Raw genomic sequence first — 16060 nt, 5'->3', positions numbered from 1 at the left:
TCAGGGTTGAGCCATTGACTTGCCTTCTACCTCAGCGATGTGACTGTCACATCACCGACGAGCCTGCAACGTGGACAAAGGCTGAAAGCTAGCAGCTTACTGGCTGAGCTCGGCTCACGTGTTTGCTCTGTTGGGGAGGCACACGATGTTCGAAGCATCTGAATTTGTATGTTTCTTCACTGGGCCGGCACTCCTCTGGCCTCTGTTGTTCCCACCATCCCCTGTCATCTTATATCAGGTTGTCATTGGCAGTTGCCCCTATACACAGTTGAGTTTTCAATCACAAGTTCATAATAATAGACTCTTTAGAAAAAATACCTAATAATATAATATCTAACCTTTCTTAAGGCCTTGTCATGTCAGACACTGGAACTAATTCATGCATTATTTTACTGGATGTTTACATATAATTTTTATGCACGTTTCTAAGGAAAAAGCGGGCCGCTGAGAGGCTCTCTTACCCAAAATCACATTGTGTGGTGCCCAGAGCATCTGGACGGGAACCAGGTCGACTGACTTCAGTCCCTGGGTGCTAGCGGCCTCTGTGCTCAGCTGAGGGGCATCGGCCAAGCCATCGTGGAGTGTGTGATAGAACAACATGTAAATATTGACAAGGAGGCTACACAGGCTGAAAGCGTTCAGAGAAAAGGTTCTACCCTTTCCACCCACTCAACATTTATGCTCGGGAAAATATCACTGAGAAACTCACACATATTTGGACAGTGGTTGTCTCCAGTGGATCGGACGGCAGGTGGATCTTCACTTTCATTTCTTTCTTTTTGGGGCCGAGTTCCTTCTAATGAGGCTGCATTATTTTATGACCAGGAAAAAGCAAAAGAAATCTTGTTCTTCATCGAGGATTCAAACCGTGAGCTTGGCTGACTTTGGTTTTCTCCTAAGGTCTAGGATTCTCTTCCACGGGGCTCTCCTCGCTCTCCTGGCCCTCCGGAATGAGCTGGAATCTGAGCAAGAGGCTGGGTCTCAGTCTGCTCCCACTCCTTTGAGCTCTGATTGTAGAAAAGAAACACACGGAGGGTGGTTTGCCGCTACAGAATAGGGCCTCTCAGGATTGTGTGGACGGACGTGGTGCTGAGAATGGGTGTGTGTGCGGGGATGACCCAGGAAGAAAGGCTGGATGGGAGGGAAGAGAAAGGGTACTATGGCTAAGAAAGTGTGGTCCTGAAGCTGTCGATTCGTCCTCAGCTGGAGGAAATGGTATCCTCTTGCTATAAGGCTCAACGCACACTGGCCGGTGTCCTCTCTCTCTTCGATGCTGAGCCCCCAAACAAGCTCGGTGACCCTATAATTATTATCCCCATTTTACAGTGAAAAGATGGACTTTTGCTGGTTGGGTTTCCCAGGAGGCCAGCTTGGCATGCAGGGTGCTATCTCGGAGGGGTCCAAGGGGTCGGAGCCCGTGGAGGGGAGGAGAGAAGAGGGCTGGGCAGAGGGAGGAGGTGAGCTGAGATGCCAGCTTCAGCCCTGGAACTGTGGAGCTAAAAGACACGTTAGAATTGTCTGGTTTGGTGGCAGGCGCTCCCGCCCACCCCCCCTTTGCAGCCCATCTCCGTCGGTCATCGGACGCGAGGTCGCCTTGGGGAGACAGCTCCTGTAGGCAGTCCCTAGAGGGGAGGACAGTGGCAGGCATCTGCCACCAGCCCTTCCACAGATGGGACAACAAGCCCTTCTTTGACAGGCAAGTTGGGGACATGTCTCCGTGCCCATCACACGGAGACTCAGGTTGAGTGATTTTCCCAAGCTGGAGTCATACAGCTTTTCTGGGACAAACCCGAGACGGCCGGGCTCCAAATCCCCAGTGACCTCAGGTGGGAAGCAGACAGCCCGGGGTGCAGCGTGCAGCCCGGGGCGGTCGGGAGCGCGGCCAAGGGTGCGTTTGCCTCCCAAGCCCAGCTGTGGGGGTTCCTCGTGCTTCCCCTGCAGGTGTCCCGAGGCTGGAGAGCAGCTGGCATGGGCGGCCGACCTTGGAGAAGGAGAGAGAGAGGAACTCAGCAGCCCCTAATCGCAGGGCTCAGAAGGTCATGATCCGTTCCAGCAGCGACAGCAGCTACGTGTCCGGGTCCCCCGGGGGAAGCCCCGTCAGCGGCAGCGAGCAGCAGCCTTCCGACCCGGAAGTCCACACGCCCAGCCCGAGCCTGTCCCCAGTGCAGGAGCCGGGGACGCTTCCCGTGGCTCCGTCCCGGCCGCCCCAGGAGAGCCCGCCCCGCCCTGGGTTCCCGCACAGCCACCCACCGCTGAGACTGAAGAAATCCTTCGAGATTTTGGTGAGGAAACCCACGACCTCCAAGCCCAAGCCTCCGCCCAGAAAATACTTTAAAAGTGACAGCGACCCTCAGAAGAGTCTGGAAGAGAGAGAGAACTCCCCATGCCCTTCTGGGCCCACTTTGCCGGCGTGTGGCCAGGTGAGGGGCCGGACGGGTCGGATGTTCTCTCGAGCGCCAGAGCCGGGAGGAGCGGTTGGTTTTGTGGTTGCTGTTGGTTGTTTCAATTTCGCTTTTTTGCACGGTGGTTCCCGAGCAAGCACCAAGCAGCAGTGGTGGCCCCGGGGAGGGAAGGTTTCTCCTGCTCCGTCAGAGAGAAGGGGCTCAGCTCAAGCCCAGGGCTGCCTGTGCAAGGACTCGAGGCTTGCCGGGCCCAGAACTGAAGCCCCGTTCCTGCTGCTGGCCTCCGGGCTCCCTTCCAAAATATACTGGAATTTACGATGGAGTGCAGCAGCGCCCCCAGAAGGCCGTTCCGTGCCGGGCGGGCGGGGGGTGTTTCGCACACGCTTCTTCAGGCGTGGTGCTTTTGCTGGGAGATTGGCCTACCGTGAGGCTCGAAGTGGCCAAGAGCTAGCTGGCGTCTGTCATTAGCAAGTCGACCCATGGGACGGCGAGAAACTGTTTCGGGCTTCTTTCCCGATCAGCTCTGCCCACCCACTTCCTCGTAGGTGCGGCTTGGGGGGGGATCCCAAGCTCTCGGAGCCTCAGTTTCCTTAGCTGTTCGCTGGGGCTGTATAGCGGCTCCCGCCGAGGGCTGTGGTGCCCATTAAACGGAGCCACCTAGCAAACCTCAGGTGCACGAGCGTCATCGCTGTGATCGTCCCTCCATCACATCTGTTCAGGACCTCAGTTTCCTTCCTCTGCCCCTCGCCGCCCCGTAGGGGAAGGCGGACCGACGGCCGGGAGCACCGTCGAGCACCGGGAGACCAATTCTCTCCTATCTAATGAGCTCAAACCATCACTGAAATCCCCGCCCCCCGTCTCCCCTGTAAGCCCACGCTTTTCTCCTCCCTTGAGCACTGCGGGTGCCTCACCCCAGTTCAGCCCTACCCCACCCGGAGGGGAGGGCCCCAACCACGAAAAGAGTGGACCGAGCGCAAGCTCCCACCGCCAGTGGGTCGGCCCCCAGCTACGCTGCCTGTCACATCCCCGCCTTGGCCGGGCAGGTGGGCGTGGGGCCCCGGGACACTCCTCCGCCCGTCTGTGACTGGGGCTGATGACGGACTCCGGGAAGGGAAGGCCCCCCGCCGGAGCGGTGGGGTGGGCAGGTGGGGGAGGAAGGTTCTGAGAGGGAGGGTGACAGGGACGGAAGGAGGAAGCACGGTCCCGCGGAGAGCTGCAGGATGTGGCTGCCCTAGCCACACCTGGTGGGCTTGTCCAGGCGGGTCCGGTCCCCCCCGCCCCGCCCCCCGTAGGCAAATGTCGCATTTCCCTGTGGGTCCAGAAGGGCGGGTGAGGGACAGACAGGCTGAGGAGCCAGGCTCTTTGCTTTGTTCCTGGAGAAAAGGGGGGGCGGCTTTGCCAGGACAGGGGCAGGGCGCAGAGAAATGGCAAAACCAGGACGCAAAGCTAGATGTCACTCTTCCAGTTCCCTCGACGGTTTCTGGGGGCTTCTCACTGGATGTGTCCCTCCGTGGCCCCAGTGTTTTCTCCCCCGCCCCGCCCCCCTGCAGTCCTTCCTCCCCAGGACGACCCCCAAACCTCACCCATCCTGTAACTCACGGGGACTTAACTTCCACAACCGAAATGACCTCGGGGAGACCAATTCTCTCCTATCTAAGGAGCTCAAACCATCACTGAAATCCCCGCCCCCCGTCTCCCCTGTAAGCCCACGCTTTTCTCCTCCCTCCCCCTCTCTCTCCCTCGCCTGCCGAGCACCGTGCTAGGGAAGACCCCTTGGAGGAAAACGTGAGTAAAATTGAACTGAATTCAGGGGCTATTTAAGAAAAAATAAATAAAAAAGCACCTCCCTCACAGAAGGGACAATGAAAACAACAGACGAGGTCTGTGTCTGCTCTGAGTACTGGGCTCGGTACCTGAGTATCAGCCTGTAACACTGTCAGCAGCTCGTGGACGGGGACAAGTGTCACCTTGAGGAGCCCCCAGAGGAACGAAGCTAAGTTCTAGCCACCCGCCTGGTACGTAAAGCTTTGAACGCCATGGCCAAGCCTTGCTCCTTCAAAGGTCTAGTTCAAGGAGCGCACTGACCCCGGGGTTGGTTAGTCTCTCCCCGAGCTCCATTCTCTGACCGGGACCTTGGGCGGGGGCGATGCTTTGCGAACACACTTCTCACTCTGGTAGCCCTCACGTTCTCGAAGACCGTTCATTGCCCACGTAGGTGTTAGTCTTGGGCCCCAGACGTTTGCCGTTTCTGTTTTAGTCCCAGGCGATGCGTTTGTTCCGTCCTTTGTCCCGGGAGGAAGCCTGTGGCCTTGTCCAATAGCCAGCTGGCCATCTGCCTGACTCGCGACCGAGAGGACACAGAGGCGGCCACGGCATCGCCCTGGTGACCCCTCTCTTGTCCTTCTTCTTGTCGCGGCTGGCATCTTGCTGTTGCTCTCCCCGCGGGTGTCCAGCTCTCTGGAGCGCTCTTGTTCTGCTTCTCTGCCTGGAAAATTCTCACTCTTTGTTCGAGAACCAGACAGAAAGCAGTTCTCTGGGAAGCCTCCTTCAGCTCTCTGCTTCCTCTGGGCCCCAGGAGCATCTCGTCGGTGCCGCGCGGACAGGCAAACTCCGGGCAGGTGGTAGACGGGCGCGTGGGGCCCCGTCCGCCTCGTCCCGAGGCTGTTTCGTGAGGGAGCCCGGGACCGCGTTGGGCTCGGTGGGGACAACACGTCCGCCTGGGCGGACGCGGGGCCAGGGCAGGTGCTGCAGGGGCAGGCGATGGCTCGGGTCGTCCCTCCCCAGGCTCCGTTGCCCTCCCAACGCGCTGACGAAACATCACTGCGCATAACGGTGCAGAAGGCGATCGACTCCCATTTTGTCCTAAGACTGGCGGCCCCCCGCGCCCTCCCCTCCCGGGGCCGTGGCCCGGCTGGCTGCAGGGGCAAATGCGGTGGGGCCAGGCTCCTTCCACACCCCTGCTTCTTGTCCCTGTCCCGGGGGCCGGGGGGGGGGGGGCTTCACGGTCCGTAAGGAGGGGTGTGCCCTGGAGGTGGGCCGCCCGCGTCGTGGAGCGCCGGGGAGCCTGTAGTGGGAGCACCTCGGGGGGCTCTCCAGCCCGGGTGCACCTTGCATTCTGACGGCCGGAGGCCACCGTCTCCACGTGGCCTCACTTCCTGTTTACGCTACAGGAAGCCAGCGGGCTGCCGCCAGCGCCTCGGCCACCAGGGCAGGAAGACACGGCGGGGAGAGCCCCCCGCGCCCTCGCCTGCTGCCAGGGGCCCGCGGCGGGCCCGTCCTCGGAGGCCGAGCCGGGGAGGAGAGGAGCCAGCCCAGGTAGGCTTTCGTTTCGGTCTTCTGGAAGGAAGGACCTCTCGGGTAAAGGTCCGGGGAATGAGGTAAGATTGTGGGTTTGGCCTGAGGTTGGAGGTTCTGACCCCAGGGACAGGGGGTTCTGACCCTGGGGATGTAGGGTTCTGACCCCGGGGATGTAGGGTTCTGACCCTGGGGAGGGGGGGTTTTGACCCCGGGGATGTAGGGTTCTGACCCCGAGGATAGGGGTTCTGACCCCGGGGAAGGGTGGTTTTGACCCTGGGAGGGGGGGTTCTGGCCCCGGAAACGTAGGGTTCTGACCCTAAGCAAGGACACAGCAGCTGCACTCAGACTGACCAGCAGGCGGGAGCCCTGGGGCGCCCGGGCGGCAGGACAGGGGGTCACTGCTGGGCTGGGGAGCTCGTGGTCAGGCTGACGATGCAGTGGGGAGTCAGCTGGGGGACAGAGGGTGACCAGCTGTCACACACAGCGTCCAGCCCGTCCCGGCTGAGGGCAGCTTGGCCCTGCTGGCGGGCGCCGTGCCCGTGGGGGTGGCTGTGCTCGCGTGGCGGCCCTGCCATTGCTGAGACGTGGGCTTCGTGTGTGGTGGCAGCCTGTGGCCTGCTAGAACGGGCACAGGACCTGGGGTCAGGAAGACCCCCGTGGGACACCCGGCTCTGCCCCTCCGGACAGCCCTCTTTGCCTTTCTGAGCTGCAACCACTCATCAGCAAGACGTGCATTGCACGCTGGCTTCGTGTGGCTCAGTGCCAGGTGCTGGACGGAGGGAGGGGCGGGGGGACAGAGACAGGGGGCTGACCGGCTCCTGCCACCAAGGAGCCCCCGGTAGTGGCAGAGAAACAAATCTGTAGGCTACAAGCCACACAGATGGCTTCCCTGTCTGAGAAGCGCTACGTGAAAAGTACACGAATGGGCTCCTGGAGGGTCGGGGGCCGTTATGGGTGGAAACGTCTGGCCCGTCTCGCCCGGAGCAGGTGCCCCACGGCTGCCGGCTCCCCCCGCACTCCGCCTTCCCTTAGTCACCCCGATAGAGGAACACGGTAGGGAACGCCTCGGTGCTCTGCCTGCAAGAGAGCCTCACCCCAGCGTGCAGAGGGCTTGCGGGCGGACGCTCTGACCACGGAGCCTCTGACAGCCCTTTGCAGCAGAGCGACTTTCGAATGCAGAACCCGAACCGGGCGGGGAGGGCCGGGCCCCCTCGGCAGAGCCCTGGAGTCGGCAGTAACCACGCACGTCTTCCCAACTGTGCGGGGCGCCTCTGGTATCTTTGGGGCTCAACTAATGCTCCCACGGTCTGTTTTCGTTGAAGCTGGGCACTGGGACGAGGGGAGAGCAAGGGTCAGTCCTCCTCACCCTGGGCCGTGTCACCCCTCACCCCCCTCCTCCCCAGAGCGCAAATCCAGAGTCACAGCCTCTTAACCAGGGAAAGGGCGGGCCTGGGGGCCACGGAAGGGTCGCCCGTCCACTTGGCCTTGTTGCTGTGTGGGGCTCGGAGGCCGGCCTCCCTCTGTCCTTGGGTAAGAGAGCATCCCCAGCCTTCCAGAAGGGATGCGCAAATATGTAAGACGCTGACCGGCGAGGGGGGCGGAGAACCAAGGTGGCCGGGTGCGCCCCCTCTGAAGGCCCGTCCTCGCTGCTTCTTAACGAGGCGGGCGGTCCGAACCGGATACGGCCACCAATCCGTGAGCTGGGGCTGAAAAGCTGGGAAGGTAGGCAAATTGCTTTGGCTTTTCCATTTGTGACGGCTTGCTGGCGGGCTGCTTGGAGCCGCGGAAAGGGCACAAGGAACCAGCGGTTGGGGTCTCGCCCTGGCTGGGCCAGCAGGCGGTCCCTTACCCTCCCGAATGCTGGATTCCTCAGTTGTGAGATGCCAGACAGAGGCCCAGAGGCGCCCTGCAAACGTGTCCGGCCCTGAAATGCTGAGAAGCCAACTCTGGTTCTGCAGGGGCTGCTAGTGGGGGCTTACCCCCCAGGGCCCAGCGTGGGTACTCACCGTCCCCCCCAGCCCCCGAGGCCTCCTTGGCGTCTCGCTGTGAGACTAGAACTCAGGGGCAATGTTTCCGCGCTGCAGGGGTCCCAACGTCCCCGGTGAAACACCCGCTCCTCAAGAGGCAGGCCCGGATGGACTATAGCCTCGACATCGCGGCCGAAGAGCCCTGGGTGAGAATTTCCGACTGCATCAAGAACCTGTTCAGCCCCATCATGAGTGACGGCCACGGCCACAGGCCGCTGCAGCCCGGTGCCAGTCTGGGCGAAGAAGACAGGGTGCAGGGCCGCCCGGACGGGACCCCGCCGGAGCCGGGCGCCACCGGGGCTGCCCCCAAGGTCTGCAAGTCGGTGGACAGCGGCACCGTGAAGAAGGGTCCTCCCGTGGCCCCCAAGCCGGCCTGGTTCCGCCACAGCTTGAAAAGTCTGAGGACGCGTGCTGCAGACCCGAGGCGGCCGCCCGACCCGGCCTCCCCCGCCCAGCCGGCACCTGCTTCCAGGGAGCGCCCCCCGGGGCCGCCCACGCGGGCCTTCTCCTCCATCAGGCAGAGAATCAGCTCTTTTGAGACCTTCGGCTCCTGTCAGCTGCCCGGCAGAGGAGCCCAGGGAGCGAGCCTCGAGGCCTCCGTCGGGGAGGCAGCGCGGCCCCCGGGGGAGCGAGAGGGAGGTCGGCTTTCTGGCCTCTCGGGGCGAGGGGCCGCCCCCACCTCCGAGCAGCGGCAGCAACCAGAGCGAGAGCAGGTGCCGCGGGGCCCCCCCACCCACCCCGAGCCCGGGGACCCGGGCGCGTCGGGGTCCCCTCTCCCGGGACGGCAGTCCAGCCAGGAAGCCCCCCTCCCTGACCCCGACCCTCTCCTGAGGCTGCTGTCGACACACGCGGAGGAACCTCGAGGCCCGGTGGTCAAGGTGCCCGGCCAGCGGGCACGAAGCTTCCCGCTGTCCAGGACCCAGTCCTGCGAGGTGAAGCCGCCGGGCGAGAAGACCAGTCAGCTCTACTCCATCAGTAGCCGGGTGTCGTCGGCTGTCATGAAGTCCTTGCTGTGCCTCCCGTCCTCTGTCTCCTGGGGCCAGGCTGCCTGCGCCCCCAAGGACGGGGGCTGTCCCGCGTCGTCGGCCAGCGACGCCCCGGCCGCGAGCAGTGCTGCAGAACCGCCTGCCTCGGACATGGGGTTCTCCCTCAAGTGAGTACGGCCGGTGCCCGCCTCCCCCTCCCGTCTTCTCTGCTTCCCCGTCGTCCTTTCTCTCGCAACCGCGCGTGTCCTTGAAACTTGGTCTCGGGGGTACCGAAGGGCCATCCTGCCTGCTCTCTTCTGTGCGTGTGCGTGAGCGTTACACGTTCCCTGCGAAGGAGGAGTCTCACGGCACCTGTTCTGGGAGGGATGGGGTCGGGGGAGGCGCCGGTGGCCCACGGAGGTTTGGAAAGCGAATGCTCCTGCTCGGGAAGGCCAGCCTGGAGCCGGGAGGTGACGACCGCCCCCCTCCCCGCCCCGGAAGGAATCCAGGCCCACCCTGCACGGGGGTTCAGGCCCCCGGAACCGGGTGCCGGGGGGTCCGGCTCCGGCGCTGACTCCCTGGCCCCCTCAGTTCGCTCTTCAGTTGAGATTAGGAGGGGGTCTCCCCACGGTCCCGTCCCGGATCAGAACAAGTCTGCGTTTGCCCGGCTTTACTTCTTACTCTGATACTGCCTGCGAGTGCTTGGGACCCGCTGACCCTGACGTCTTTGTGTGGCAGCCGCTGCAGACAGCCTGGGAGGGGGCAGGGGTGACCCTGGGAACACTGAGAGCAGGGTCTAGACGGCCAGACCGACACACGGGCCGCTAGCCAGAGCGGGCGGCTGTGGAGGTACCCCGTAACGTTGAGGGTGCCCGGCCGGGAGCTCTCGCCGAGGCTCCCCGTTGGAATTTACTGCCGCGGGACGTCTCCCCCTGCTGGCCGTAGTTTCCTGTCGGTGAAACCACAGTTTCCTGCAAAATATGAGGTGTAGCTGGAAAAACCCGGCTACAAATATCAAAACGAGTTCCGAAGAAAACGGAAGGCCAGATGCTGGCTGCGTGGGCGCTGTCTGTGGTCGTTCGGTGCCGAGGGGGGTCACGCAGGTGCCGATGGGGGACGCGCAGGTGCTGGGGACAGCTGTCACGGAGGGCGGGGAGTGTGTTTCTAGGCCCCGGGGCTGCCAGCGTTGGGGCAGATTGTCCAAAGCGCCCCCTACGCTCCGGGGGGCGGTGCCGAGGTTTGGACACACCGACTCTGGAGTCAGACGCACCACGGTCTGCGATTGTGAGTCCCAGATCTGGGCATTCCGTAGCCATGTGACCACAGACGAGGCGTCGACCCTCGGGGAGCCCCAGTTTCCTCACGGCTGTCGTGGAGGGGTGCCGGCATCTGCTCGGATTTCTTGCGCCAAATAATAGCAGGCACATCAGTGCTCAGCCCCGTATCTGCTGCGGAGCGATCATGCGCTAAATGTGAGCTCCCATCAATATTCTGATCCGTGCCGCGCGCTGTGTCTGTACGAAAGCCTTTCAGAGCTGAGAGAGTACACGGAGGGGCTCGGGGAGCCCACGGAAGCCGACAGCCGGGACCACTGCTCCCCTCAGTCTGGCCAATCGGTTATCTCCCTGCTGAGCGCCGAGGAATTAAAGAAGCTCATCGAGGAAGTGAAGGTTCTGGATGAAGCGACCTTAAAGGTAGGCTTCCTTTGCAAGCGCCCGCAGGGACCAAGGCCGTACTCCGAGCCGTGGCCGGAGCGGGGTCGGAGCCCGTGGGTGCGGGACAGGGCCTCACTGGACCCCCGAGACCCGACCCGCCACTCGAATGGAGCTTGGTGGCTTCTAAAGTGCTTGCGATCATTGGCTCCTTGCATCTTTTTAGCCATTTTATAAAGGAGCCAGGTGAGCTCAGCTCAAGGTCACAGAGGTTTTCTGCCCCCAAGTTCTGTGCCTCGTGCACATCCCACGGCCTGCCGGCCTGGCGTTCACGTCCAGGAGATGCTTCAGGGCACCGTGCTGTTGTAAGTCGCGGGAATTTCCGAGCTCTGACCCGGGAGACCTCCCCTGCCCACCGAGAGAGGGGGCTCCTTCCAGGGCTTGTGAGGCCCCGCCCCCAAAGTCACTCAAGTCATTGCGAAAGTGCCACTTCCCTTAGGCTTCTGAGCACAACCGCAAGATGTGTGGAGAGGAAGTGGCCGGGCAGAGCTGAGGTCCGCTCAGCTCAGGCGCTCAAGGGCTTGCCCCCTCCTGCGTTGCCCCAGATCTGCAAAGGCTTTCCGCACCAGAATCATCCAAGATCCTGCAACAATTAGGGAGGCATCATAGTCGGAATTCTCCAGGTCAAGGGTGTGGCTTAGCCTGAGCCGCACAAGACGCCCTGGGCTACGACTCACCCATCACCCGTAGTACCCTGGCACCATGGTCCCCCGGGGCTTTATTCACATGAAATAGCTCAGGCAAAAGTGTGTAGAACACAGAGAGCTGTCTTGTGCAGGGTGTCACCGGGAGACCATTTGCTTTTCTGCCGGACGAGGGCCCCTTACAGGGCCAGTAACCTGATACTCGGGTCAAAGTGGGGAGATGCGGGCCAGTGCTGGGGTGGAGGTGGGTGGTGAGATCCCTTCATCCCTCCGGGTCTTGGGGGCTCCAGACCCAAGGGTCACAGAGTCAGCTGCACCACAGGTGCCCCGGTGGTGCGAGAGCGAGTGGATTCTTCACGTGAGGTCGTTCCCTCACAGCGAGGGCCAACTCGTGGGCCGGGAGCCACGGGGAAGCGCAGGTGTATTTTCGTTGATCTGCGTGGGGATGTTATAAATCATCATAGTCTGAATATTCTGAAACCTGAACTGACACCCGGTTGTCCGGCTTCTCTCTTTGCTTAAAGGGACCGGTCGGGTAGCGCTGGGTCTACGCGGCCACGTAGCAGGCTCCTTTGGGCGGGGGGACGTGCTGCCTGGTCCTCGGCAGTTCCCGTCACCCCTAAATCTCTCACGTCTGCACAGTTTGCTCCTGTAAGCGGTCTGCCCGGCCCCCCGTATGCGTTTCAGCTTGGGGCCTCGGGTCAAGACCAGAAGGAGCTTCTCCGATTCCAGACAGCGCAGGAGGCTTGTTTTGGCTCCTGTGAGCCCACGTGCAGGCCGGAAGCATGTGTGTGCGTGGGCGTGCGTGTGTGCGTGGACTCTTGTGGGCGCGTGTGCGTGCAGGGGCGCGCGTGTGTGTGGGCGCGTGTGTGTGCGTGGGCGTGCAGAGGTGCGCGTGTGTGCGTGGGCGCGCGCGTGTATGGGCTCTTGTGGGCGCGCGTGTGTGCGTGGGCTCTTAGGGGCGCGCGTGTGTGCGTCAGCGTGCGCGGGCGTGGGCGAGCGTGTGCGTGGGCTCTTGTGGGCGCGCGTGTGTGCGTGTGTGTATGGCTCTTGGAGGCGCCCGTGTGTGCGTGGGTGTGCGTGTGTATGGGTTCTTATGGGCGCGCGTGTGTGCGGACGCGCGTGTGCGTGGGCTCTTGTGCGCGCGCATGTGTATGGGCTCTTGTGGGTGTGTGTGAGTGGGCTCTTGTGGGCGCCCGTGTGTGCGTGGGCGTGCAGAGGTGCGCGTGTGTGCGTGGGCGCGCGCGTGTATGGGCTCTTGTGGGCGCGCGTGTGTGCGTGGGCTCTTGTGGGGGCGCACGTGTGTGTGCGCGCGCGTGTGTGCGTGGGCTCTTAGGGGCGCGCGTGTGTGCGTCAGCGTGCGCGGGCGTGGGCGAGCGTGTGCGTGGGCTCTTGTGGGCGCGCGTGTGTGCGTGTGTGTATGGCTCTTGGAGGCGCCCGTGTGTGCGTGGGTGCGCGTGTGTATGGGTTCTTATGGGCGCGCGTGTGTGCGGACGCGCGTGTGCGTGGGCTCTTGTGCGCGCGCATGTGTATGGGCTCTTGTGGGTGTGTGTGAGTGGGCTCTTGTGGGCGCCCGTGTGTGCGTGGGCGTGCAGAGGTGCGCGTGTGTGCGTGGGCGCGCGCGCGTATGGGCTCTTGTGGGCGCGCGTGTGTGCGTGGGCTCTTAGGGGCGCGCGTGTGTGCGTCAGCGTGCGCGGGCGTGGGCGCGCGTGTGCGTGGGCTCTTGTGGGCGCGCGTGTGTGCGTGTGTGTACGGCTCTTGGAGGCGCCCGTGTGTGCGTGGGTGCGCGTGTGTATGGGTTCTTATGGGCGCGCGTGTGTGCGGACGCGCGTGTGCGTGGGCTCTTGTGCGCGCGCATGTGTATGGGCTCTTGTGGGTGTGTGTGAGTGGGCTCTTGTGGGCGCCCGTGTGTGCGTGGGCTTGCGCGTGCGCGTGTGCTGCAGCCGGGAGTCCGCTGGGTTCCTTCCTGTGCTGCTCTACCCCCAGGAGGAGCAGGAAGAGAGAAGGAGCAAGCGCTCCCTGCAGAACAGCCGTGACCCCAGGGGTTGCCAGTGTCCCAGGGGCCGGCCTCGCCCCACGCTGCAACGGTAGAGCTGCGTCACCCCACACGCTGGGTTTCCCCGACTTAGTGGCCCCCGGCCTGGTTGGAACAGGTGTGGGTGAGGGCGGGGCGGCCAGGGGAGGAGAGGGGAACTGCTCCTGACATAACACGCTTTTTCTCTTCTAAGCTTCCTAGGACTCCAGAAAGCACAGTCCTCTCTGTCCACGTGATGGAACAGGTTTGAGGAGGTGACATCACTTGGCACTTGGCCAAGCCCCATGGGGCTCGAGATCAAATCAGCCCGAGGTCCCACGCTCGTTAAACCGCTCAGGCTGGCGCGGTAGACGTTTTAAACGTATGTGTTTCCTTCCACAGCAATTGGACAGCATCCACGTCACCGTGTTGCACAAAGAGGAAGGGGCCGGCCTTGGGTTCAGCCTGGCGGGAGGAGCGGATCTAGAAAACAAGGTGATCACGGTGAGTGGCCCGACGCTGGGGGGTGCGTGAGAGCCAGAGGCAGCGGCCCCCGGAGGGAGAACACGTGCCAGCTCACACAGGGGGCCGGAGGAGTGCCTGGCACCAGGCCACCGTGCGGGGTTCCGAAGGGGGGCTGTCAGGACCCACCCTTCCCAGGAAGCATAGTAACGATCGCCTGTGTGGCCCCATAGCCTACCTTCGTCTCGATCCTTAATTTAACGAAGAAGGGCTCCGTGTGCCCCAGGCAACGTGAACATGCCAAAAGGATTCGGAATCACCTTAAGAAAATCACAGGGGTCTCGGCCCCACCAGGACCGCTGGATCGGAATCTCGCAAGGTTTAACGCCTGCATTGTTGCAGGTCCTGTCTGGAGGAGCGTTTCCCAAAAAACCCTCCAACCCCGCTAAATGTCACTGCATAGGACGCTTCAAAATGGTTCGTTGCACGTTATGGGAATTTCAGGCCAACAACAACGGCAGAAATTCGAAGCAAATCTTGTCCGCCGTCTCCCGTGTGGGGCGAGTAGACCAGCAAGGTGCCAACTACTAAACGTCGAGACGAGAATATTTATGACCCCGGGCCTTTTTGGAAGGCCGCACCGCCAGGGCTCGAGGTTGACGACCTGGCCGCGATACCTAGCCCAGGCCACGAGGCAGGGGGGCCTCACCTGGATGGAAAGGCGCCTTGGGAAGAGGGCGCGTTCTGTCGAGGAGGCTGCTTCCCCGGTTGTGCCCACTTGGAGAGTTGGGGGTTGTTGGCTTGGACACCAGAGAGGCCGACGATGGTTGGCTGGGGCATTGGGGCCATGCTGGGAAGAAGAAAGAGCGGCTCCTGGGCAAGATCCGCAGAGCACAGCCCCGGCTGCATCCCGAGGCTTCGGGTCTTGGGGGCTCGCCCCTGTTCGGGGAGAGCCGGAGACGGCAGCCGGCGTCGCCTGCGCCCCTTCCGCCGACGCCGTCTTCTGGCTGCTCCGTGGCCCCAAGGCCGAGCGCCCTCCTGCCCGACGGCCGTGTCGTCTCAGCGTGGTCTTCACGCGGACTCGCGTGCACTTCCTCATCCGGCTGGAAACGACCCCCCAGCTCAGCATCAGCCAACATTGAACACGGCACACCTCCCGGCAGGTGACTCGGCCGGTTCCTGCTGGTCGTCTCGGAGTCGCCCGGGTGCGAACGGTGACTCGCTTCTCGGCCAGCAGGCCCTCTACCGCACACGAGAGCACACGGGACCACCGAGGCCCGATTTCTGTCACTGAGCACACAGCAGAGAACCGCGATCCCTGGTTGTGCAGTCCGCTTTCTGTTGGAAGGGACGAGAGAGCCGGCCCGCGGGAATAGCACTGGGGATCTTTGCCGAGTCGCGACGTCTGCCCGCCCCGTGTGGCCGGCGAGCCTGAGACGCTGCGGCCGCTCAAACCCCGGGAGGAAGCGGTGCACGCGGGCCAGGCGTGGACACCTCTGTACCTTTCCCGAGTCATTGAAAGAACTAACCCTGAGCACCGTCCACGGCCAAGGCCATGCTGGGCGCTCGCTGGCTTGTCCCTTTTAACTGGATCAGCGTTTCTGGGGGAGGAGCTCTGAGAATGTCCAGACCTCCCAGGTGAGCGTTTCTCCAAAAAGCGTATTCTGCGGAAGGTGGAGGCCCGAGGATTTCTGCCCGGAAGAGGAGGATTCTGTACCGAAACCCTGTCGGGGGTCGCTGCATCCCGCTGCCCGTTCTTACGGAGGTGTCAAGGTCTCCAGTACCTTCTTAAGCTGTGTAGACGTTTTTCAGAACTTTTGTTTCCTCCAGCGTTCTTCACTTTGTCAGACCTCGGAAACCTTTTTTGTTTCTTCGGATACAATGCCTGTGAACGTGGCACAGAATCGAGGCTTCAGGGAAACCAGTCGGGGCGATGCTGCAGGGAAGGAAAGGTGGAACTGGGATTGTGGTGATGTGGTCTAGGACGCTGTGTTAGGAAGGGTTCTGAGGACCAGGCTGGCCATCACTGAGTGATCTCTGCTCGGGGTGGCCGCCGAAGGAGGTCCTGAGCCGGCAGCCCTGGTTTGAGACACGTTTATTTTAATTTTCTTTCCCCTAAGCAGCCTCTAGGCCTCGACTGACCGGTTGGGACCTTCCTGCCGGAAGGGTCTGGATCTGACGCCGGTGACTTCTGGGTCTTGACTTCCTGTGGCTTTTCAGGTGCACAGAGTGTTCCCCAATGGGCTGGCCTCCCAGGAAGGAACTATTCAGAAGGGCAACGAGGTTCTCTCCATCAACGGCAAGTCCCTCAAAGGGGCCACGCACAACGACGCCCTGGCCATCCTCCGCCAAGCTCGGGACCCCAGGCAAGCTGTGATTGTCACACGGAAGCCGGCTCTGGAGGCCGCGCCCGACCTGAACTCATCCACAGATTCTACAAACTCGGCTTCTGTGGCCAGCGACGTTTCTGGGGATTCCAGTAAGTGCCCCCTAGCTCGGGGGAGGAAGCCCCCTGGCCACGTGGGGCCAGTCCTGCT

The 16060-nt window shown here is 62.5% G+C and overlaps 1 protein-coding gene across 2 annotated transcripts in view; it reads left to right on the top strand.

Annotated features, from left to right (window-relative positions):
- The window catches only part of IL16 (interleukin 16), a 90681-nt gene that overhangs the window by 72061 nt on the left and 2560 nt on the right, over positions 1-16060 (top strand). The window contains exons 12-17 of one of the 2 annotated variants that reach the window (XM_047086736.1): positions 1942-2420; positions 5573-5717; positions 7784-8879; positions 10217-10385; positions 13464-13565; positions 15744-16002. In XM_047086736.1, the coding sequence (XP_046942692.1) occupies positions 1942-2420; positions 5573-5717; positions 7784-8879; positions 10217-10385; positions 13464-13565; positions 15744-16002 (2250 nt within the window). Of the gene's footprint in view, positions 1-1941; positions 2421-5572; positions 5780-7783; positions 8880-10216; positions 10386-13463; positions 13566-15743; positions 16003-16060 lie in introns of those variants that run through there. The other variant, XM_047086737.1, reaches the window with a different exon arrangement.

Source organism: Lynx rufus, unplaced genomic scaffold (genome assembly GCF_022079265.1).
Source record: "Lynx rufus isolate CCGP_SWC_20201006 ecotype Redwood Valley unplaced genomic scaffold, mLynRuf1.p SCAF_21, whole genome shotgun sequence".
NCBI lineage: Eukaryota > Metazoa > Chordata > Mammalia > Carnivora > Felidae > Lynx > Lynx rufus.
This window is presented reverse-complemented; position numbering and strand designations above follow the sequence as displayed.